Source organism: Mesocricetus auratus, unplaced genomic scaffold, assembly GCF_017639785.1.
Source record: "Mesocricetus auratus isolate SY011 unplaced genomic scaffold, BCM_Maur_2.0 Super-Scaffold_100037, whole genome shotgun sequence".
NCBI lineage: Eukaryota > Metazoa > Chordata > Mammalia > Rodentia > Cricetidae > Mesocricetus > Mesocricetus auratus.
The window spans coordinates 3,470,713-3,495,567 of record NW_024429215.1 but is presented as its reverse complement, the minus strand read 5'-3'; the positions used below and the strand labels follow the sequence as shown (position 1 = coordinate 3,495,567).

Sequence of the window (24,855 nt, the reverse complement as noted above, 5' to 3'; positions counted from 1 at the left end):
AAAGAAACTAGCCCTTTCCAAATTTGGCAACTTGCCTTCCATATGCAACAAAAGCACTTTGGTATTGACTACAAAATTTTTTCTACACAAAGTTCCCTAATCAAAATTCCTTCCACAGATACAGCCCACAGAGTGAAGAATTTGTAGGACAGAAACAGGGTCTGGGGAGTTGCTAGGACCATGTGGAACCTCACAGAACAATGAACGTGGCAGCAGCTTCCCAACCAGCTTCTGGGAGGTTCTGGCACACAGTCTCCCATGACTCCCCATTCTGTTCTCCCCATCTTGGGACAGCATCCCCTTGGTCACAATGCTTTGGCTTCTGTGTTCACCCATGCTCCCCTCACAATACCCTAATGTAGCACTCACAACAAAGCAGTCAATCCCCTGTTGCCTGTTGTGCTGTAAATACAAGTCTGCAGCATGGATCCAGGAAGTGTCCTGCCTTACTTGTGACTGGTAGGTTGGCCTAGAGTCGCTGATTGGCTAGTGAGGGTCAGGTGACAAGAGCACTTCCTTAAGGGTTACTGTGTTCTTAAAGACATAACACAGGGTTTCCTGGACGTGGCCTGTACTCCAGACCTGGACATTTTAGAGATGTGTAGAGAAGCAAATTTCAGTATCACTTACCCCTGTCTCCAGTATACAACCCAGCTCTCTTTCTGCAATTCACAGGTTCATCCTCCTCTCCCTCCTCCACAAAATGTGCCAAGCTTGCACAGACAATTACCCAATGAAGATTGGACTGATTCTCTTATTCAAATGATCAAAGTGTGCCCAGGATATTAAAACTTAAGAGAGACATTTAGGACACAAAAGGAGGTGTTTGTGCCAGGAGGTTTTGGCACTCACCTTTAATCTCAGCACTGAGAGGCAGAGGCAGGCAGATCTTTGTGAGTTCCAGACCAGCCTGGTCTACAAGAACTAGTGCTATGATAGCCTGCAAAGTCACATAAAAACCCTGTCTCGAAAAACCAAAGAACAAGAACAACAAAAAGAAGTACACCAACAACATGAAGAAGAAGAAGAATTAGAAGAAGAAGAAGAAGATGATGATGATGATGGTGGTAATGTTTGTACTGTAGCTTCTTGCTGAGGTCAGAAGCAGAAGAACTGATTCTACAGTCAGAGGATCCTCAGACAACCATGACAGAAATGCAGGAACCAGATCACAAACAAGATGATATATTTTTCTCCTGCTAGAAGATTGGGTGACAGCTCCATTGCATTTGGAGTTTTACTACTGAAATTCATGCCAAGTCTATGAGAAATGAATAGTAATGAAAAGAATAGTCTCTGCTGTGGGAACACCAGACTCAGATGAAGAAAAACCTCTAACGGTTTACAATGTGTTTAAAAATATATGTAGGATGCCGGGCATTGGTGGTACATGCCTTTAATCCCAGCACTCGGGAGTCAGAGGCAGGTGGATCTCTGTGAGTTCAAGACCAGCCTGGTCTACAGAGCGAGTTCCAGGACAGCCTCCAAAGCCACAGAGAAACCCTGTCTCGAAAAACCAAAAAAAAATATATGTAGGATTGAGAGAAAAAAATATAAGAAACAGGATAGTGTTAAATAGAGAAGCCGGGAGTTGGCGGCACATGCCGTTTAATCCCAGCACTTGGGAGGCAGAGGCAGGCAGATCTCTGTGAGTTCAAGGCCAGGCTGGACCAACAGCCTCAAGCAATACAGAGAAACCCTGACTCAAAAAAAATGGATGAATCAAAAAATATTTTTGTGGTAACAGTAAAGAGGTACTGGTATTAAGTAAAGAAAAGAAAAAGACAAAGGTATATGGAATGGAAAATTTTGATTGCATTTAAGGTCAATTTTGTGAGTCATCTCTAAAAAATTTGGCCAAAAGCCTGGCCTCTCCACCTTGCATCTACAGAGTTACAAGGAGTGGACACGGCTGTACCCCATGACTGTAGCTCAAATGGAGGAATGATGAAGAGCATGCAGGACTATTTAACCTTTTTAGTTCAAGGATTGGCTGGAGTTTTTCTTTTACATAGATTTCAATTAAGGAAGCTACATTTCAACAGACTAATCATGACCTTGGGAAAAAGGATGACCAAAGAATGCATGTATGTTCTGAATATATGGTCTGGCCAAACTGGTATGTATGAAATGTGATTGTGAATGCGTGAGTGTGAATTGCTTATATGAGTGAAAGGATGCTTAAATCCCTTCAAAAATAGTTAAAAAGCTACCTAGATTGCTTTAAATATAGACAAAAGTAACATGCAACCAGTCTGTTAATGTTTTAACAGAATAGTTCAGATACAAATGAGCCTTGTCAGCTAGTTAGAGCTCTACAGATTAGATTGGGAAAGGCTGCTCACAGACTTCAAATAATTTTCAAAAGATATTTGGACACAGTATAGTTTACAATCTTTGAGTGATTTTCAGAATTTTTTTGGGAAATATTTAATCTATATGTCCTTTATAAAAAGAGCATCTACTAACAATCTAGATAGTGATCCCAATTCACCTAGATAGTTAACTAAGGAGGGTAGACAAATCCATCTACTGTTATGGTTCAGCTTCAAAAGTTCAAAGAAAATTCAGAACATAAAAAAGGGGGAGTAATGTCCCCAGTCCCCACATGACTCATCAAGTAGTACACTCCTCATTTAAAAATTTTAAAATGTGAATGCCAGTGAGCAATCTGCTTCAGACAGATTCTGGCATGATGGAACGTAAGCAACTATTGCTCAGGTCAAATGGAGACATCCATGCACTAGACAGTGGAGAAGACCCTACTTTGGGATCGAGGGCATGTTTGTGTTTTCTTGCAGGAAAAGAATAAAGCTTTGGAAGCTGTCAGACCATTTGCTGGGATGCATGGAGCAGAGAAAAACTGGACCTGAGACCATGGGAGCCTACCTAAGCCAGTTTGAGTGAGATCTCCTAAATCAGTGTTCCTGCCCCTTGATGTCATTGAATCTACAGCCCGAGAAAGTTGGAAAACAGTTGGTTTGAGATTTCCAGTTTCTCAACAGGCCTGCTGCATCAACCTCCCAGACCCATGAGTTTTCATCCTGAAGCCAACAGAGAACTGGAAAGACTAACTGTCTTCCCTTGACACACCTTGAAACAACAGAAATCATTTTGCCAGTTTTTCCCTGTGGGGACAAAATTGTCCCATTTAAAACATTTGGACATTGGTATGGAATCTGATGAGTGGCAAAAGCCATTTTTTCTTAGTATTTGAACAGGACATGGTCACTTGAAATATCAGACTTGGTGGTTCCTGTTTCTGGAATCGTGCCTATGCCAGTGTATTTTTCTGGAGAAATGCAACTTGTCCTAATGAGACAAAAAGGAGACTTTGGCTCAAGTCATATTTAGCTGAGGCTACTGACATTAAATCAACAAACTGCATCACCACAGAAACAAATTGGTGCTCTGTGGATAGTGCAACAAGCCTCTTGTTCATATTTTTTATAATGCTACATGTGTAACATCAATGATTGTACCTAATGTATCTGTGCAAGTGCACTTTCTAAATGCTTTCCTGAGCAGATCTTGGAATGATTGTAAACTTTATCAAATTGTAAATGTAAATCACATGCGGGTTACCCTTGTAGCAGAATGCAAATCACGTGCGGGTTATCCTTGTAACAGACGAAGGCTGGTAGGATGTTATGGCCCAGATCTGGTGATGAGTATGGTGATGGATAGGTGCTATGTCAATGTGGGACCTGGAAATGGTGGCAGTGGTGGTAGGCATTCTGGCTTTATGCCGAGCTCAAACGTGCCTTGTTCCAGAGGCAAGAGATCCGTAACCAAGTATTGCTTAGCTTAGCCCATGGCAATCCCGATAGCCATGAAGGTTGGTTACAGATGATTTAAGGATGAGGTTCTTCCATTGAGGGACAACCTGTGAGGAAGAGCCATCCCACCTAAGACAGGGATTCAAGGTCCCTCCAAGATGGGCAAGGGAGGGTGACCCTACTTGACCTAAGCCAGGAGTGCCTCGTTAGAAAATAAAAAGGGTGAATTGTGGGGACACCAGACCTTGAGCAGAGACCCACTTCCCCATTGGCCTGGGAGTAGGCAGCTGTAAGACAATGTTTACTAAAAACATGTTTACTAAAAACAATATAATGCCCAGGGCAATAAGTTCCTGGAAAGGGCTTGCCTCACGGGAACCGCCCTGACCTCGAACTTGTCCAAAGACTAACTGACTCTTCTGACACACCCAGATCAGTTTTTGGTGTCAGAGCAGAACCAGCCAGGGGAGAGGAGAGAGCAGAAGCTTTTCTAGAGGGTGCCCTTTCATGGGAAGTTTAATTGAGCATTTTTGGGGCCAGCTTAAAGTTTTCTTTACATCGTTGAACAAGTCTCTGTGTTGTCAATCCTGACACCGTCCGCACATTCTCGGACACAAGCTGTGCAGCAGATGCGGCACTCTGCCTGGAGTTGGTGGTGCATGTTTATAATCCCAGCATTTGGGAAGCAGAGGCAGGTGGATTTCTCTGAGTTTGACACCAGCATGTTGTACAAGAGATAGTTCCAGGATTGCCTCCTGAGCCACAGAGAAACCCTGTCTTGAAAACAACCCCATTGAAAAAACAGAGAAGCCTGGCTTTGGTGGCACACACCTTTAATCCCAGCACTCAGGAGGCAGAGGCAGGTGGATCTCTGTGAGCTCGAGGCCAGCATGGTCTACAGAGAGATTTCCAGGACAGCCTCCAAAACAATACAGAGAAACCCTGTCTTGAAAAATGCCCAAAAAAAAGAAAAGAAAAAAGAAAATACAGAAAATTCATGTCAGTTGAATATTCAGAGAGAATGGGGCTTGGAAGAATACCTTTAATATCTAACAGTGAAAGACCTGAAGTAATCAGGCTGAATATCCAGAGCTCAAAAACCAGACAGTTGGATGCAAACCGCAAGAGGTTTATTGATTACAAAGGCCTAAGGGCACCTCAGTAGCCAGGTAGCAAACTGAGTGTGCTGGGATTTAGGACAGTTTCTTTTTATGTACATAATTTTGGCAAGCAAAGCAATAGGGGTATTGTAAGAAGTGCGGGAATAACTCATAACTCATCCTTCCAGGAGAAACCACAAGGTCAAAATTAAACTTATTTAACAGCCTGCTGTTGTCCTATATCAGTAGTCTGGACCAGATGTTCGTTTCAATCTGACCTTGTTCCCTGTCCAGGGGAAGGGACCTTGGGGAATTTTCCACTGAGGGGACCTTCTGAGTCTCAAAAAAAAGGTGGGGGTGTATTGAGGTTTTTCAACAGTCTTTTCTATGAGGCAGTCTCTTTGAAGAACTGCCCCACCACCTCTCCTCTTGTCTTAGGAAGGTTCGGCACTCACTCACATTTATGTTCTGCTTGCCCGATTTGGACAGCATCCTGTCAGCAGATGAGGCATGAGCACTTTCTTTCCCAGTGGCTTACATTTGCTGCAAAGAAAGTAGACTCCACCTGGAGACATTTAGTGCCTATCATCTTCTTGGAAGTATATTGGTGCTGCCAGGATCAGACATGCCTGATTCATAAAAAAGGAAAAAAAACCTCAACAAAACAAAACTACATAGGCAGGTGGTGGTGGTGTACAAACATACCTCTGGGAAATCTGTAAAGTCAGGATGGTACTGAAATAAGACATTTCTGTTTGGAAGGCCATGCTAAATTATATTCAGTACTTTAAACATACTTGCCCTGGCCACTATGCAGCCTCTATCTGAGAATGTGCAGAGGGTGTCAGGATTGATGACACAGAGACCAGTCAATGATGTAAAGAAAACTTTAAGCAGGCCTGAAAAAGGCTCAAGAAGACTTCCCAAGAAAGGCTTCCCTCCAGAAAAGCTTCTGTTCCCTGTCTTACCCCTGGTTTGGTTCTGCCCTGACACCAGAGACTGCGTTGGGTGGGTCAGAAGAGGTGGTTAGTCTTTGGAAAAGGTTGAAGTCAGCGCGTTCCCATGGGCAAGCCCTTTTCAGGAACTTATTGCCCTGGGAATTGTATTGATTTTAGTAAACATTGCCTTACAGCTGCCTGGTCCCAGGCTGATGGGGTAGTGGGTCTCTGGCCAAGGTTTATGTTTATTTTAAGTGCATTGGTGTTTATTTTATGTACATTGGTGTTTTGCCAGCATGTATATGTGTGTGCAGGCATCAAATCCTCTAGAACAGTATCTACAGACAGTTGTGAGCCATCATGTGTGTGCTGAGAATTGAATCCAGGTCATCTGGAAGATCATCCACTATTGTTAACTGTTGTACCATCTTTCCAGCCCCATCATTCAGTCATTTAACTATAATTGTAAATAGTGGCTTTAGAACTGGAGACAGAGTTCACTTTCTCCTTCTTTGGTGACTGGAGCTTTTTAACCAACAATTTGCTTAATTTGTGAACTTTAATAGGTTTCAAAAATGAATGACTATAAGATTAAATTAATACAGGACAAGTTCCAAGATAATCCCAAAGCAATACAGAGAAATCCTCTTTCAAAAAAACAAAAAAGAATAAAAAAGATTAAATTAATAAACAAGATTTCCACTAATTAACAAGTATCTATCAGTGTGACAAAACCAATAACCAAATTTAAAGATATATCTAATGCTACATTTTATTTTAGAAAATCAGAAATAAATAAACACTTTTTCTACATACATGGAGAGATTCATCCTCTCAGTCCTGTTCATGTACAGAACCTTGAATAATGGAGCTGTGTTATCGCAATCACCTGTCCATCCTGGAAGACGTGCTGGCTAACAACAGTGCTCATAAACACACTCTTCCCAGCTATGGTACTCTCTAAATATTCAATTTTCTAGAAAGACTACTCTTTTTGTTTGTTTGCTCGTTTGTTTGTTTTTGTTTCTTGAGACAGGGTTTCTCTGTATTGTTTTGGAGCCTATCCTGGAACTTGCTCTGTAGACCAGGCTGGCCTTGAACTCACAGAGATCTGCCTGCCTCTGCCTCCTGAGTGCTGGGATTAAAGGTGTGCACCACCAACGCCCAGCTGAAAGACTACTCTTTATGAAAGGCAGGGCTGGGAATCTTTGTGCTGTGTCTTTAAGCACACAGGAATCCTATGGGAGGTGCTATTGTCAGTCAGGCCTCACTAGCCAATCAGGCCCCTTGGCGACATGCTAGTCTGAAGTGGTACAGGGACCTTCAGGCCCCAGCTTCAGGACTGGCTTTGAAGAGGAACTGGCTCTAGTGTTTCTGTGTGCTGTGCTGCCATTGCTACTACAGACAGCTGAGCAGAGAGCATGGGCGAGCTGCGAAACCACAACATGGTGAGTGAGGGGTTGCTGGTCCCAGATGGGAGGAGCAGATGGTGAGGTGCTGGAGCCAGTGTGGTTTGTCCTACTTAGATCTGGTTGGAAACTTGCAGCCACATTCCCTGTCCTGTTAGGACCCATGCAGTCCCTGAAACTCCTTGGGCCCAGGGGCAGGTATCTGAATAACTTTGTTCTGTGGATTGGGTTTGCTTAGAGTATTGGAAGCAGGGAACTGTGTGTAGAAATATTTCTGTAGCCAACTTCAGCATGCTTTTAGTGCACTGAAGGAAAGCAGGTTTCCAAAGTTGGAGAGGACTAATGTCTCCAGTATTTTCTAATGGTCAGCACTTTGTAATGAACCTGGTAGTTCCATTCATATGAAGTTTGTGGAGGTTGTAAAGGTGACTTGTGTGTGGTGTATCCACTACTCTGTGGTGATGTAGAGAAGTAGAATTGGTGATAGAAACGATTTACAAATTCTTAGGATATAGTGAGTCTCACAAAGTAGAATTTAGCTGAGGGAGAACTGCATCTAAAACACCCCAAAGATAAGTGTAGGCTAACCTGGCCTGTTAGAGATTAGGAGGGTAGGATTAACTTTGTTCACCAGGATTGTCCAGACACTTGCCTCCAAACCATTAAAAAGGAGCCATCCCTGATTCATAACAAGCCATTAGGCCCAAGCCTGTATCAAAGAAAAGGCCTCAAACAAGCTGCTCAAGGAGGCATTGCAGGGCCACAGCCAAGTTTAGGGTCTGGTGTGACATAAAGCCCCAGTTTTCTTGAGAAAAGCATAGTTCTGCCAGATGGGCAATATGACACCAGGTGACAAGTATTTGAAAAGTAAAACACTATGTGTTAAGGACTTGCCTAGTCATTCAAGCCTTTCATTTAAGCCCTCAGGCAGGGAAGAGGAACATTCCTGGGAGAGCTAGTAACAGCCTGGGGCCTAGGGCCTGGGAGATTTCCCTAAGAGCCTGACATTGACAAAAACAAAACAAAACAACAACAACAGCAACAAAAAACACAGCTGGTTCTTTAAAATCAGCAATGTTCTTGGGAGCAATTGCAATGGTCAGGGTCCAGGGCATTTGTGGAGAGGTTGCTTCAGATCCTGAGAACCCAATGCTTCCCAGCATACAGAGCCATGGTTTTCAGACCCAAGGCCCTGTGGGCTTAATCAGTAATGTTCCTGAGATCCCCCTTGAGTGTGTAATGGAATGTGCACACAAAGGTCCCTGTGCTTTGCATGAGGAACAGGATGTACTCTAGGAGAGTGGAAAAGAGTGTCTAATGCAAACACCCAGGATTTGCTTTTGGTGTGCAGTGGGAAGACAGATTGGTAAACTGAAGGTCTGGTTTCTAGAAATTCTGAATACTGCATTCTGCTTTCAAGTTTTTCTGTATACAAGTTACATAGACATTAGAAACTGGCAGAAAGATGGTGTATGTGGATTTTCTCACAGCAATACTTGATTAGAATGCTTTTAACTTTCATTGTGGCTTTTATCCAGCCACAGTGGGATAATTCAGTGCAGTTTAGTTCCAGGAGACTGAAGGAGTTTCTGTTCTGCAGAGGTTTCTCAGTTGTGCATGGTGTTTGGCAGGTACTTAGGACAGGATCCACATCTGTGCCATAATCTATGTGGCAGGAAGTAGATTTTAAATCATTCTTCTATGTTTTGGGATTCACATCAGTAGGGCTGTGTTTCCTGAAACCATAAGGGGGCATAAGGGACTGTAGAGTCATAGCAAGAGATGACCTCCATTTGCAGAGGGAGTTCTAGAGCATGGGGCTTCTGTCTTTGGAAGAAATATCAGTATCTTGAGGCCCAGAAACAACAGTTTCAGGGTCACTTTGAGTTAATATTGTGAAAGTTGTGAAGTCCACCCTTATTTAATTCTATACACATAGAAACGTAGGTAGCTGGGTAACACTTGTCAACTTTTTCTGTTTGTTTCTTTTGCCTGTGTTCTTGGCTTTTTCTCCCCAATCCACTTTATACTTTCACAAATATTTTACACATTCTTGAGTGTTGTGTCTTTGCAGTAAATATAGAATCCATTATGCCAACCTGTACTTTGTTTTCATAATCACATTGCACATTCTGAATTTTTCCACTGTGAATGTAGCTTTGCAATCATCTTTCCTGTTGTAAATTGTTGGGCATTGTCATTGGATTGTAGTCATTTTATGGTACAAATTTACCATGTACAACATCTTAACATTGATGCATCATGTTACTCGGGATCATTTATTTACTTCTTTATTTATTTAGTATTTGTTCTTGTTATTAATCCGTGAAAGACTTTTGGTTGACTGGATAAAAGATATTATGGGTCTTGGCAGGTGGCTCAGCACATATTCTTTTGGGTGATGACGTGAGTTCAGATATCTACACTCAGGTTGGGAGGCTCATAATTACCTACTATTCAGATCCAGGACATCTGACACCCTGTTTTCTTGTATGTCACCTGTAAACAAATGGAAGACATTCTGTCTCATGCACAAATATGTAAAAAATAGCAACAAGAATATTTTCAAAAGTACTTATGACTCATAAAGCAATTAGAGTAAAACAAGTTGCTTTAGGTGTACACTGATTTTTATAGAATCTGTTATCTTGCATTTGGTTTGGAAAAGTTTTAATTTCTTCAGTTTGATTCAGACTGTCAATCATTAGTCATAGGAAAAGGTGCCTGAATGATCCTATCAGACAACCTTTTCTTTATCAAGAGAATGACATCCTTATTTTGTTTTTTTTTAGTTTTGTTTTGTTTTGATTTTTTTTTGGATTTTCTGAGGCAGGGTTTCTCTGTATTGTTTTGTGGAGGCTGTCCTGGAACTCGCTCTGTAGACCAGGCTGGCCTCGAACTCACTGATCCGCCTGCCTCTGCCTCCCGAGAGCTGGGATTAAAGGCGTGCACCACCAATGCCTGGCTGAGAATGACATCCTTTTAGTAGTCAAAACTATGCTCTACAAAGTTAATCTTCAGATATCCTCAAGTGAATCTCTCCAGTTTTGGCAGTAGAGCTCTCCATGCCCACTCGGTTTTCTACTATTGGCAAAGGACAGAACTGGAGTGCACAGGATGAGTGCTGGCCAGTGATGTCCTATGGTTTCCATTAGAATCTTGTTATTTGTGTCTAAGGGACCATAATATATGTTTGTAGGTATGTCATTTTGTCTTGTCTGCTCAGTGGTGCCATCTATGTTGTTCATTGTATTGTCAATTAAAGTTATTGTTTTGTTATTTCTGTAGAAAATGGTTGATCAACACCTTTTTTTTTCAGAAAATTTACTATAGCACTATAAGTTCCCTAACTTTTTTTGGAAGTGTCTGTTGAGAGACAGCTTTCATTCTCTCTTCTTGATCTTAGAGACTTGCTTCTTCTCATTTCTTGATATATCTGCATTTTCCATGCTAAATTCATGTTTGGGTATTTTTTCTGCAAAAGTAATTGATATGACTAATATATTCTTTTTGTGTTTTTAAAATCTTCTCCTATATTATTGTCTCTGTCTTTATTAGCTTCAGTTGTCAATATAATGTAGACTAGAATCATCTGAGGGAACATCAATTGAGGCTTGCCCAGATCAGAATCACTAGTTCCTTTGTTTATGGGTAATTGTCTTGGTTGTGGTTGATGTGGGACTGCACTGCCACTCTGTTTGCAAAACACTAAGTAAGTGGGCCTGGTATGGAAAACAGAGCTAGCTGTGCAAAGACAGTTATCAAGCAAGACAGAAAGCCTTACAAAAGTTTCCCTGTGGTTTTGGCCTTCAGTTTCTTGCTTGAGTTTCTATTCTAAGCTCCCGCAATTATGGGTTGTGATCCGGGAATATCACCCACATAAATGGAGATGTTTTTGATCAGAGAATTTAATCACAGCAAGGAACAAGAGTTTCATCACAATGTGGTGCATCAAAAGTAGTTTTGTTGCTGGGTAGAATGTGAGAATGTTGTCTTTTGGAGGAATGTGGAAGATATTGCCACTTTGGATGGCAAAAGTCATACAAAGCTGCTCAAGTTCTTAATTGACTGTTCTTATAGGACTAGAAATATGGCAGTGTTGAAAGAAATGCAGACAGTGAAGCTTGAGGTCACAGGATTTCAGTGGGAAATAGACTCAATCAAATCTTTAGCTAGAGGTCATTTGCATACTATTTTTCCCAAATTACTTTTTTTCTCCATTCCGTGAGAACTTGAGTGAGGCAGAATTAAAAGTTAATAGGCTGATTTCATGGACAAATTATTTATTCTGCTGGGTGTTTATTAATGATGCTATAGAAGCAAGTGGGACAGAAAGAAATGAACAGTCAGATTTGTAGAGGAAAATATTCAAATGGCAGTACTGTGTTGAAGCAGAGGCAGGAAATTTCAAGAAGTTTAGCGCCATTGAAGAAAAGGTCTCTCTCAACATTTGAAACCTAGGAAGATATCCAAACGGTAAGACTGCATCCATCTAAGCCTTTAATTTAAGGAGGAATAGGCAACTTGATTCCTTAGCTGAAGAAGCAACTTCATACGGACCTTCCTGCAACTCTGGTATAATTGTGGTAGCATCCATGACAACTTAAAACCCAAATTTGGGGAATAAACCATGTTATACTCATTCTGAAAGCATGAAAGATGCAAAAATAAATTTTTATCAATTTAATTTTAAATAGCTCGCTCCACATATCCCAGTTCCCTTTCTCTCACCTCCTGCACCCCACCACAATCCCCCCAAGCCTCCCACCGCATCCCCACTTACATCCACACAGGGGTTATCCAGAGTCTGTCATTTCACTCAGGGCAGAGTCCAGGCACTCCCCCCATATTCCAGGCTTAGAAAGCATCCCTCCTTGTGCCATGGACACAAGAAGTCCATTTGTTTTTTTTTATATTTATTAATTTTTTTTATTTTCCATTTTAAATTTAGATAAGAAACAAGGTTGCTTCACAAGTCAGTATGAGGTCCCTCTCCCTTTCCCTCCCCTCCTCCCGTGCCCTCCCCCCCATCCCCCCCTGTTATACCCTCATTCCCCCAGGGAGGGTGAGGCCCTCCATGGGGGTGTCCATAGTCTGTCATTTCATATAGGGCAGGGCCTAGACCCTTCCCCAAGAGTTCAGGGTGAGAGTGCACCTCACATTGTTCTATAGGAGTCCAGAGACCATGTGTATACTTGGGATGGGTACTGATCTGCTGTCCAAGGCTCAATAGATTACCTAGGCCTCCTCACTGACACCCGGATTCAGGGGGTCTTGATCAGTCCCATGCTGGATTCCCAGGCTGATGCCTGGGATTCAAGAGTTAACCTTTGTCTGGTCAGCTGTTTCTGGGGGTTAAACCAGCCCAGTCTTAATCCCTTTGATCATCAGTCCTCCCTCTCTGATACTGGCTTTCTTGAGTTCAGCTCAGTACTTAACCAGCCAGTAAATGAAGTTTCTGTTTCCCAGACTCTCTGGCAATAGGATTGTAGGCTGGCACTCCCCAGATCTATGTCTAAAATCCATATATGAGAGAGTACATGCCATGTTTCTCTTTTTGTGACTGGGTTACCTCACTCAGGATGGTTTCTTCTAGTGTCATCCATTTGCCTGCGAATCTCATGATTCCATTATTTTTTTCTGCTGAATAGTACTCCATTGTGTAGATGTACCACATTTTCTCTATCCATTCTTCGGGTGAGGGACATCTAGGATGCTTCCAAGTTCTGGCTATTACAAATAAAGCTGCTATGAACATAGTGGAACAGACATCTTTGTTATATGAATGGGCATCTTTTGGATATATGCCTAAGAGTGCAGTTGCTGGGTCTTGTGGTAGGTTTATTCCCATTTTTCTGAGGAATCTCCATACTGCTTTCCAAAGTGGCTGAACCAGTTGGCACTCCCACCAGCAATGGAGGAGTGTCCCCGTTTCACCACATCCTCTCTAGCATAAATTGTCATTGGTGTTTTTGATTTTAGACATTCTGACAGGAGTGAGATGGTATCTCAGAGTTGCTTTGATTTGCATTTCCCGGATGGCTAAGGATGTTGAGCACTTTCTCAAGTGCCTCTCAGCCATTTTAGAGTCCTCTATTGAAAACTCTCTATTTAGTTCTGCAGCCCACTTCTTAATTGGGTCCTTTGCTGTTTTGGAGACTTGCTTCTTGAGTTCTTTGTAAATTTTGGAGATCAACCCTCTGTCAGATGTGGGATTAGTGAATATTTTTTCCCATTCTGTGGGCTGCCTTTTTGTCTTGCTGACTGTGTCCTTTGCCTTACAGAAGCTTCTCAGTTTCAGTAGGTCCCATTTATTAATTGTTGATCTCACTGTCTGTGCTACTGGTGTTATGTTCAGGAAGCTGTCTCCTGTACCAATTCGTTCAAGGGTACCACCCACTTTCTCTTCTAAGAGGTTCAGTGTGGCTGGATTTATGTTGAGGTCTTTGATCCATTTGGACTTAAGTTTTGTGCATGGCGATAAACATGGATCGATCCGCATTTTTCTACATGCCAGTCTCCAATAATCCAGCACCATTTGTTGAAGATGCTTTCTTTATTCCATTGTATATTTTTAGCTTCTTTGTCAAAGATCAGATGTTCGTACGTGTGTGGGTTAATACCCGGATTTTCAATTCGATTCCATTGGTCTGCCTGTCTATTTTTGTGCCAATACCAAGCTGTTTTCAGGACTATAGCTCTATAATAGAACTTGAGGTCAGGGATAGTGATGCCTCCGGACGTTGCCTTGTTGAACAGGGTTGTTTTGGCTATCCTGGGTTTTTTGTTTTTCCATACAAAATTGATTATTGTTCTTTCAAGGTCTGTGAAGAATTGTGCTGGGATTTTAATGGGGATAGCATTGAATCTGTAGATTGCTTTTGGCAGGATTGCCATTTTTACTACATTGATCCTACCTATCCAAGAGCATGGGAGATCTTTCCATTTTCTGAGGGCTTCTTTAATTTCTTTCTTTAAAGATTCAAAGTTCTTACGATACAGGTCTTTCACTTGTTTGGTTAGCGTTACCCCAAGGTATTTTATGTTGTTTGTGGCAATTGTAAAGGGTGATGTTTCTCTGATTTCTCTTTCAGCCCTTTTATCATCTGTATATAGTAGGGCTACTGACTTTCTTGAGTTGATCTTGTAACCTGCCACTTTGCTGAAGGTGTTAATCAGCTGTAAGAGTTCCCTGGTAGAGTTCTTTGGGTCATTGATGTAAACTATCATATCGTCTGCAAACAGTGAAAGTTTGACTTTTTCCTTCCCAATTTGTATCCCCTTGATCCCCCTTTGTTGTCGTATGGCTATAGCTAGAACTTCAAGTACCATGTTGAAAAGGTATGGAGAGAGTGGACAACCTTGTTTTGTTCCTGATTTTAGCGGAATTGTGTTGAGTTTCTGTCCATTTAGTTTGATGTTGGCTGTTGGTTTACTGTATATGGCTTTTATTATGTTTAAGTATGTCCCTGTTATCCCAGATCTCTCCAAGACCTTTATCATGAAGGGGTGTTGGATTTTGTCAAAGGCTTTTTCAGCATCTAGTGAGATGATCATGTGATTTTTGTTTTTCAGCTTGTTTATATGGTGGATTACGTTGATGGATTTTCGTATGTTGAACCATCCCTGCATCCCTGGGATGAAACCTACTTGATCGTGGTGAATGATTGTTTTGATGTGTTCTTGGATCCGATTTGCCAGTATTTTATTGAGTATTTTTGCATCAATGTTCATGAGGGATATTGGTCTGAAGTTCTCTTTCTTGGTTGTATCTTTGTGTGGCTTGGGGATCAAGGTTATTGAAGCCTCATAGAAAGAGTTTGGCAAAGACCCTTCTGGTTCTATTGTGTAGAACACTTTGAGAAGAATTGGTATAAGCTGTTCTTTGAATTTGTGGTAGAATTCTGCACTGAGGCCATCTGGACCTGGACTTTTTTTGGTTGGGAGACTTTTGATGACAGCTTCTATTTCCATAGGGGTTATAGGTCTATTTAAATTGCTTATCTGTTCTTGATTTAGTTTTGGCAAATGATAGCTGTCCAGGATGTCATCCATTTCCTTTAAATTTTCGAATTTTGTGGAGTACAGGTTTTCAAAGTATGACCTAATGATTCTCTGGATTTCCTCAGAGTCTGTTGTTATGTCCCCCTTTTCATTTCTGATTTTGTTAATTTGCGTGTTCACTCTCTGCTGTTTGGTAAGTTTGGACAAAGGTTTGTCTATCTTGTTGATTTTCTCAAAGAACCAACTCTTCGTTGCATTGATTCTTTGTATTGTTTTCCTGGTTTCTACTTTGTTGATTTCAGCCCTCAATTTGATTATTTCCTGGCGTTTACTCCTCCTGGGGGAGTTTGCTTCTTTGTGTTCTAGAGCTTTTAGCTGTGATGTTAATTCTCTGGTATAACTGTTTTCCTGTTTCTTCATGTGAGCACTTAGTGCTATGAACTTCCCCGTAGCACTGCTTTCAAAGTGTCCCATAGGTTTGGGTATGTTGTGTCTTCATTCTCATTGAATTCGAGGAAGTCTTTAATTTCTTTTTTTATTTCCTCTTTGACCCAGGGATGGTGCAGTTGAGCATTATTCAATTTCCATGAGTTTGTAGGTTTTCTGCAATTTGTGTTGTTGTTGAATTCTAATTTTAAGGCATGGTGGTCTGATAAGATGCATGGAGTTATTCCAATTTTTTGTAGCTGCTGAGGTTTGATATGTTGCCAAGTATGTGGTCGATTTTTGAGAAGGTTCCATGTGGTGGTGAGAAGAAGGTATATTCTTTTTTATGTGGATGAAATGTTCTATAGATATCTGTTAATCCCAGTTGGGCCATTACTTCTATTAGACCCTTTGCTTCTTTGTTGAGTTTCTGTCTGGTATTCTTGTCTAGTGGTGAGAGTGGTGTGTTGAAATCTCCCACTATAACTGTGTGGGGCTTTAGATGAGATTTAAGTTCTAATAATGTTTCTTTAACGAATGTGGATGCCTTTGTATTGGGGGCATAGATGTTCAGGATAGACACTTCATCTTGGTGGGTTTTACCTGTGATGAGTATGTAATGACTTCCTTCATCTCTTTTGATTGATTTTATTTTAAAGTCTAGTTTGTTAGATATTAGGATTGGTACCCCTGCTTGTTTCTTGGGTCCATTTGATTGAAAAATTTTTTCCCAACCTTTAACTCTCAAGTAATGTCTGTCTTTGAGGGCGAGGTGTGTTTCTTGTATGCAGCAGAAGGAAGGGTTCTGTCTTCGAATCCATTCTGCTAATCTGTGTCTTTTTATGGGTGAGTTAAGGCCGTTAATATTGAGGGATATTAATGACCATTGATTGCTCATCCTTCTTCGATTTGCGATGGTTGTTGTTGGTGGAATTATGGGTGGAATTTCACCCCTTTGTTCTTTTGGCTGTTGGTAGAGAGGGATTCTCTAATGCTTATGTTTTTCTGGTTGTAGTTAGCTTCCTTGGGTTGGAGTTTTCCTTCCAAAATTTTCTGTAGGGCTGGGTTAGTGGACACATATTGGTTGAATCTAGTTTTGTCATGGAATATCTTGTTTTCTCCGTCTATAGTGATTGAGAGCTTTGCCGGGTATAGTAGTCTGGGCTGGCATCCATGGTCTCTTAGTGTAGGTAGAATATCTATCCAGGACCTTCTGGCTTTCAGAGTTTCCATGGAGAAATCAGGTGTAATTCTGATAGGTCTGCCTTTATATGTTACTTGACCTTTTTCCTTAGCTGCTCTTAATATTCTTTCTTTATTCTGTATGTTTGGGGTCTTGATTATTATGTGGTGAGGGGATTTTTTTTGTGGTCCACTCTATTTGGTGTTCTGTAGGCTTCTTGTACCTTCATTGGCATGTCTTTCTTAAGGTTGGGAAAGTTTTCTTCTATGATTTTGTTGAATATGCCTTCTGCCCCTTTGAGGTGGATTTCTTCTCCTTCTTCTATACCTATTATTCTTAGCTTTGGTCTTTTCATGGTGTCCCATATTTCCTGGATGTTTTGTGTTAAGGATTTGTTGGATTTAAGGTTTTCTTTGGTTGATAAATCCATTTCTCCTAATGTATCTTCAACACTTGAGATTCTCTCTTCCATCTCTTCTATTCTGTGGTAATGCTTGTATTGGTAGTGCCTGACTGTTTGTCCAGCTTTTCTATTTTCTGCCTTTCTTCAGATTGTGTTTTTTTAGTGTCTCTATTTCAGTTTTCAACCCTTGCAGCGTTTGCATTGCTTCTTGCAATTTTCTGTTTATCTGTTCGTCCGTTTGTTGCCTTTTATGAATTTTTTGGTTTGTTCTTTCTTCCATTTCTTGCATTTTTTGGTTTGCTTTTTGTTCCATTTCTTGGATTTTGTGCTTTGTTTCTTCTTCCATTTCCTGCCTTTTTTGTTTTGTTTCCTCCTCCATTTTTTTCATTTTTTGCTTTGTTTTTTCTACCATTTCTTGCATTTTTTGCTTTGTTTCTTCTTCCATTTCCTGACTTATTTGGTATGTTTCTTCTTCTAATTCTTGCATTTTTTGCTTTGCTTTTTCTTCCATTTCTTGCATTTTTTGCTTCATTTCTTCTTCCATTTCGTGCCTTTTTTGGTTTGTTTTTTCTTCCAATTCTTGCATTTTTTGGTTTGTTTTTTCTTCCATTTCTTGCATTTTTTGGTTTGTTTTTTCTTCCATTTCTTTGAGGGATTTTCCAATATCCTCTTTTAGGGCCTCTATCATTTTCATGAAAGTGCTTTTAAGGTCGTTCTCTTCTGCTTCCTTCGCGTTGGAATATTGGGGTCTTGCTGGTGTGGAGTCTCTAGAATCTGGCGGTGTCATATTTGTGTTTCTGTTGCTGTGTTTTTGTATTGTCTCTTTCCCATCTCTTCTAGTGGGTGCAGAAAGAGCCCCTTCCTGGTCTGGAGACCAGAGTTCCCTTTGGTGGGTGCTAGTAAGTCCAGTAATCTGGTGGTTCTTCTATGCCTTGTCCAAATGCTGGTCCGTGGGTAGAGAAGAAGAACAGGAATCTGGGGCGCTTAGCCTCCTACCTGGTCCCCTGGAGCCTATGCTGGGTCCTGTTGTACCTGATCCGGAACAGCTACTCCCCTGGTCTCCCTGGCTCCTGTAGTTTCCTGGTCTCTTTGGTGGGAGAGAAGATCTGGAGTCTGGGGTGCTTGGCTCCCGCCAGGATTGGGAGCTCTGGGCAGTTCCCAGGCGATCTGCAGGCTCTGGAACACAGGCCGGGAAGCTGGCCTGTTTACCTGATGCTCCCGCCGGGATTGGGAGCTCTGTGCAGTTCCCAGGCGATCTGCAGGCTCTGGAACACAGGCCGGGAAGCTGGCCTGTTTACCTGATGATGCCAGAGGGACAGCTACTTCCCTGTACTCCCATCCTCCTCTCCTTTCCTGGAATCGTTGGTGGGAGAGAAGATCTGGAGTCTGGGGTGCTTGGCTCCCGCCGGGATTGGGAGCTCTGTGCAGTTCCCAGGCGAACTGCAGGCTCTGGAACACAGGCCGGGAAGCTGGCCTGTTTACCTGATGATGCCAGAGGGACAGCTACTTCAAGAAGTCCATTTGTATACCATGGATAAACACTGATCTTCTGCCCAGGGCCCCATAGGTTGCCCAGGATTCCTCACTGACTCTCACACTCACAAGGTCTGGATCAGTCCCATGGTGGCCTCCCAGCTATTCGTCTGGTTCCAAGAGATCCCCCTTGTTCAGATCATCTGTCTCTGCTGGTCTTGCCAGCCCATTCTTTGCCAATTTGCTCATCGCTCCTCTCTCTCTGTCACTGGATTCCATGGGTCCATAGGTTCAGTTCAGTGTCTAACTGTGGGTGTTTGCCTCTGATTCCATCAGTCACTGGATGAAGGTTCTAGGATAGCATATAAGGTAGACATCACGTTCATTGTCAGGAATGAACATTTAAGGTGGTCTTTTCACTTTTGCTTATCTTGCCAATTGGTGTCAAAACTTTAGATCACTAGAGGTCTCACTGGTGCCAGATCTGTTTTCCAAACTATGATGACTCCCTCTTCCCCTATTCTAAGCCGCACTCAAACTTGCTGTTTCCCTAATGACCTCTTCTGTCTTCCTCTTCTCCTCCTCTCTTCTTCCCAACTCTTGCTTCTTGGGTTCTATGTAAATTTTGGAGATCAGCCCTCTGTCAGATGTGGGGTTAGTGAATAGCATTTCCCAATCTTTGGACTGCCTTTTCATGTTGTTGACTGTATCCTTTGCCTTACAGAAGCTTCTTCGTTTCAGGAGGTCCCATTTGTTAATTATCAAGCTCAGTGTCTGTGCCACTGGTGTTATGTTCAGGAAGTCGTCTCCTGAACCAACTCGTTGAAGAGTGCCTCCCACTTTCTCTTCTAAGAGTTTCACTGTGGTTGGATTTATGTGGAGCTCTTTGATCCATTTGCACTTAAGTTTTGTGCAAGGTGATAGACATGGATCTATCTGCTGTCTTCTGCATGCCAATACCCATTTTTGCCAGCTCATTTGTTGAAGATGCTTTCTTTTTTCCATTCTATAGTTTTAGCTTCTTTGTCATCTATCAAGTGTTCATAAGTGTGTGGTTTAAAATCAGGGTTTTCAATTTGCTTCCACTGGTCTACCTGTCTATTTTTGTGCCAATACCAAGCTGATTTCAGGACTATAGCTCTACACTTGACCTTGAAGTCAGTTATGTTGATGCCTCCTGAAGTTCCTTTATTGTGTAGGGGTGTTTTGGCTATCCTGGGCCTTTTGTTTTTCCACATAGAGCTGATTATTGTTCTTTCAAGGTCTGTGAAGAATTGTGCTGGAATTTAGATAGAGATTGCATTGAATCTCTATTCTGCTTTTGGCAAGATTGCCATTTTTATTTTGCTGATCCCACCAGTCCAACAGCATGGGAGATCATCCCATTTCTGTTATCCTCTTTTATTTCTTTCTTTAAAGACTCAAATTTCTTGATATACAGGTCTTTCACTTCTTTGGTTAACATTATCCCCAGATATTTTATGTTGTTTATGGCTATTGTAAAATGTGAGGTTTCTCTTTTTGAGTTATCTTGTGTCTTGCCATTTTGCTGATGGTATTTACCAGTTCTAGGAGTTTCCTGGGTCACTTATGTAAACTATCATATCATCTGCAAATAATGAAAGCTTGACTTCTTTTCCTATTTTTATCCCCTTGATCTCCTGTTATTGTCTTATTGCTCCAGCTAGAACTTCAAGTACAATATTGAAGAGATATGGAGAGAGTGGACAGACTTGTCTTTTACCTCATTTTAGAGGGATTGCATTGGGTTTCTCTCCATTTAGTTTGATGTTACCTGTTGGTTTACTGTATATTGCTTTATTATGTTCAGGTATGTTCCTGTTATCCCTGATCTCTCTAGGACCTTTATCATGAAGTGGTGTTGGGTTTTGTCAAAGGATTTTTCAGCATCTAGTGAGATGATCATGTCATTTTTCTTTTGCAGTTTGTTTATTTGGTGGATTACATTGTTTGATTTTCTAATGTTGTACCATCCCTGCATTCCTGGGATGAAGCCTACTTGATCATGGTGGATGATTTTTTTGATTTGTTCCTGAATCTGATTTGCTAGTGTTTTGTTGAGTGTTTTTGCATCAATGTTCATGAGGGAAATTAGTCTCATAAAAAGAGTTTGGTAGTGAGCCTCTCACTTCTTTTGTGTGGAATATATTGAGGAGTATTGGAAATAGCTCTTCTTTGAATTTCTGGCAGAATTCTGCACTGGAGCCTTCTGGATTGGCCTTTTTTTGGTTGAGAGACTTTTGTTGACTGCGTCTATTTGATTAAGGGTTATAGATGTGTTTAGATTGTTTACCTGTTTTTGATTTAGTTTTGGCAAGTGATATCTATCTAGGAAATTGTCCATTTCCTTTAAATTTTCTAATTTTGTGGAGTACAGATTTCCAAAGTATGCCCTGATGATTCTCTGGATTTGCTCATTGTCCGTTGTTATGTCCCACTTTTCATTTCTGCTTTTGTTAATTAGCATGCTCTCTCTCTATCTTTTGGATAGTTTGGACAGAGGTCTGTCTATTTTGATTCTCAAAGAACCAACTCTTTGTTTCATTGATTATTTGCACTGTTTTCCTTGTTTCTACTTTATTGATTTCAGCCCTCAATTTGATTATTTACTGGCCTCTGCTCCTTCTTGGTGAGTTTGCTTCTTTTTGTTCCAGAGCATTCAACTATTCTATTAATTCTCTAGTGTGACTATTCTCCAGTTTGTTCATGTGGGAACTTAGTGCTATGAACTTTCCTCTCAGCTCTGCTCAGAGTGTCCCATATATTGTGTTTTCATTCTCATTGAATTCCAGGAAGTCTTTAATTTCTTCCTTTACCCAGGGATGGTGCAATTGTGCATTGTCCAATTTCCATCGGGTTGTAGGGTTTCTGTGATTTGTGTTATTGTTGAATTCTAATTTTAATGCATGGTGGTCTGGTAAGATACAGTGGGTTATTCCAATCTTTTGTATCTGTGTAGGTTTGCTATTTTTCCTATTATGTGTAGAATTATAGAGAAGGTTCCATGTGGCCCTTAGAAGAAGTTATATCCCTTTGTGTTTGGGTGGAATTTTCTATAGAAATTTGAAAAACCAGTTGGGTCATAACTTCTATTAGATCTTCTGTTTCTTTAGTTTCTGTCTGAACGTCCTTTCTAGTGGTAGGAGCAGAGTGTTGAAGATTCCTAATACTAGTGTGTGAGATTTTATGTGCGTTTTGAGCTGTAGTAATGTTTCTTTCACCAATGTGGGTGCCTTTGTATTTGGTGCATAGATGTTAAAAGTTGAGACTTCAACTTAATGAATATTTCCTTTGGTGAATATGAAATGTCCTTCTTCATCTCTTTTGATTTTAATTTTTAGTCTAGTTTGTTAGACATTAGTATTGCTACACATGTTTGTTTCTTGGGTCCGTTTGATTGGAAAATCTTTTCCAACACTTTACTCTGAGGTAAGTTCTGTCTGTGACATTGAGATGTGTATCTTGTATGCAGCAGTAGGATGAGTTCTGTCTTTATATCTATTCTGCTAGTCTGTGTCTTTTTATAGGGAAGTTGAGACCATTGACATTGAGGGATATTAATGACCATTGATTGATGATTCTTGTTTGTGCTTCATTTATTTGTAATAGAGTTATTGTGTGTAGGTTCTCCTCCCTTTTTCTTTTGGTGTTTAGTATAGCACGATTATCTGTTGCCTGTATCTTTGTGAGTGTAGTTATCTTCGTTGGGTGTAGGTTTTCCTACAAATGTGTGATTATAGAATCAACCTTTTAAGAACTTAAAGCAATAGCACTTTGAAAACTGGAATGGGTATCACTAGTGCGGTATACATTTTATTATTTTACAAATTTTACAAAATGAAACATTTCCATCTGCTAAATTTTGTTCCTTTGAGTATCCTTTGGGTAACTTCCTGCATGTAGTAGAGTTTGGTTGTATAAACAAGTATGGCATTTCATTATAAAATCCTTGGCATCTTTCCAAGTGATGGAAAAGTCTTTTTTCAAAGCTTTGCTATTGTAATGATATATTTAAATGAAATTTGGAGGCCTCCAGCACATTTACTGGATCAATTTCATTGTTACCTTGTGCCAGACGGCCTGGCAGATCTGAATGGTAACCATTCCTGATTCTGTCTTGTAAGTCAAGAAACAATAGCATCAACTGTGTATCATCTGATATATATTCAGCAGTTTCAATATGCAAAACATCTTTCTGCATATTACAATTCAGTAACTGTTGAAAGGTTCAGTAAAACTCATTAATACCATAAGAATAGCACATAATTCTGATTTTTGGACAGAATCAGAAGAGTTTTAATTTTCTGATTTATATCCTGCTTTCCTGATTCATGTGCATCTGTATAGAATGTAGGGACTCCAGATATGGGTGTTCCCCATGAAATGTGAGGAAGGATCCAGTTAGTTCTCTTTTAATTGAATGCTTTTTCTTTGGGGGTATTTGTTGTTTCTCTCTCCCACATCTCCTTTCCAAGGTTCATTCTCTGTCCATATTTTGTCAGTTTCATCACAAGTAAAAGGTACTACCATTTCTGCCTGGTCTATTCCTGCTAATTGATGAGGTCACAATTTTCATTCTTCGAATGTGTTTAGACTTTTTCACGTAAGTTTTTGTTTTTTCCTCTATTCATGTGTTAATAAGATCCATTCTAAGATGATATCTGCTATCTGCATTAGTCTTACTTAGAAGAATGCTTAGAGGTTAACATGACCAAAATGCAATCAATCTTTGGACCCAAATGATTTACATGTGCAAACTGCACCTTCTTTTATACACCAAAGCCAATTATTTCTTGGCTTCAGCTTATAATTTCCTGATACTATTTAATTATTTTTCACTCTCTAAGATATCACCCAAATTACATGGTTGCTAACACTATAAACCAATAGTGGACCACAGACAAGAAAATTTCTCCTAGCCATCTTTGACAGTCATTATAATTCAGCCATTGATCATTCTTAATTTGTTGCATTTTGTTTGTTTGCTTTTAGAGACAGGGTTTCAAAATTTAAGATAATGAATATTTAGGATATAGCTACATTGCTGCATGCTTCTATGTTTGCAGCCTCAGAAACCCAGTGAGGAGGCTGTGAGAGTGCATTTCATGAAGCTGTGAGGTTGTGGTTTGATTTTTAACCCTTTACTCTTTTGGGAGCCTGCCACCCAGCTCTCAAAGTAATCACTCATTGGGGGCTATTCTTTCCCAGCCATAGATTGGCTTGTTTCTTTATTAAATTAAATTATCCTATCTACTTTTTCACCTTTGGGCTTTTATCTTTCTCTACCATGTACCTTTCTTTACTTCTTACTCTGCTGTGCATCTGGGTGTCTGTTCCCTGTTGTAGTTTCCTATTTTGGCTCCTCCTTCCTTTGTTTTCCTCCCAGATATCTCTTCCTATTTATTAGCTCAGTCTGTCAGCTATTCTCTGACAGTAATTTCTTATACAATTTGTCTCATCTGTATTCTGTACTGTTAATATGTTTACTTGTCTCTCTATGCTTGTTAAGGTGATATTCAATTCAAATTGTACAGAAATGACAGACGAATCTATTATTCAGTTTCCTTCTAAAGTGACTTGGTGATTACATTACAGTGTCCGTATAATCAAGTAAGTGTGGGGAATACCAGAATTATATTAAAGTACTGTTAAAGAAGTATACATTTACAGTGTTGTTTGTGTCGTGTTTTCTGTTGTAAACATGTACGGGATATTTTAGAATGCAGTGACCTATGATGATGTGCATATTGAGTTCACTTGGGAAGAATGGACTTTATTGGATCCTTCTCAGAAGAATCTCTACAAAGATGTGATGCTGGAGACCTACAAGAACCTCAACACTCTAGGTAAGACTGAATTTTCCTTCATGTTTTAAATAAGGAGGCAACCATTTCTTCGTTGTTGATGCTCTTCTGAAATTTGGTTAAGAAAGAACAAGAATGAGGGGAATAATTTGACTGGAGATGGTATCTTAAATTTGCACAATTTTCAATAACATAACATACATTTTCCTGTAATACACTTTAGGATATAGTTGGGAAGACCATCATATTGAAGAATACTATCAAAATCCTGGAATATATGAAAGGTAATTTTTGTGTGCTAGTTGACACAAATAT

The 24,855-nt window shown here is 40.5% G+C and overlaps 1 protein-coding gene across 3 annotated transcripts in view; it reads left to right on the top strand.

Annotated features, from left to right (window-relative positions):
- The first annotated feature begins 7,181 nt into the window (after positions 1-7,181).
- Positions 7,182-24,855, top strand: part of LOC121135338 (zinc finger protein 709-like) — a 159,872-nt gene continuing 142,198 nt past the window's right edge. For all 3 annotated transcript variants that reach the window (XM_040733905.1, XM_040733907.1, XM_040733906.1), the window contains exons 1-3: positions 7,182-7,265; positions 24,456-24,582; positions 24,764-24,824. In XM_040733905.1, coding sequence (XP_040589839.1) covers positions 7,239-7,265; positions 24,456-24,582; positions 24,764-24,824 — 215 coding nt within the window. In that variant the 5' untranslated portion in view covers positions 7,182-7,238. The remainder of the gene's footprint in view (positions 7,266-24,455; positions 24,583-24,763; positions 24,825-24,855) is intronic.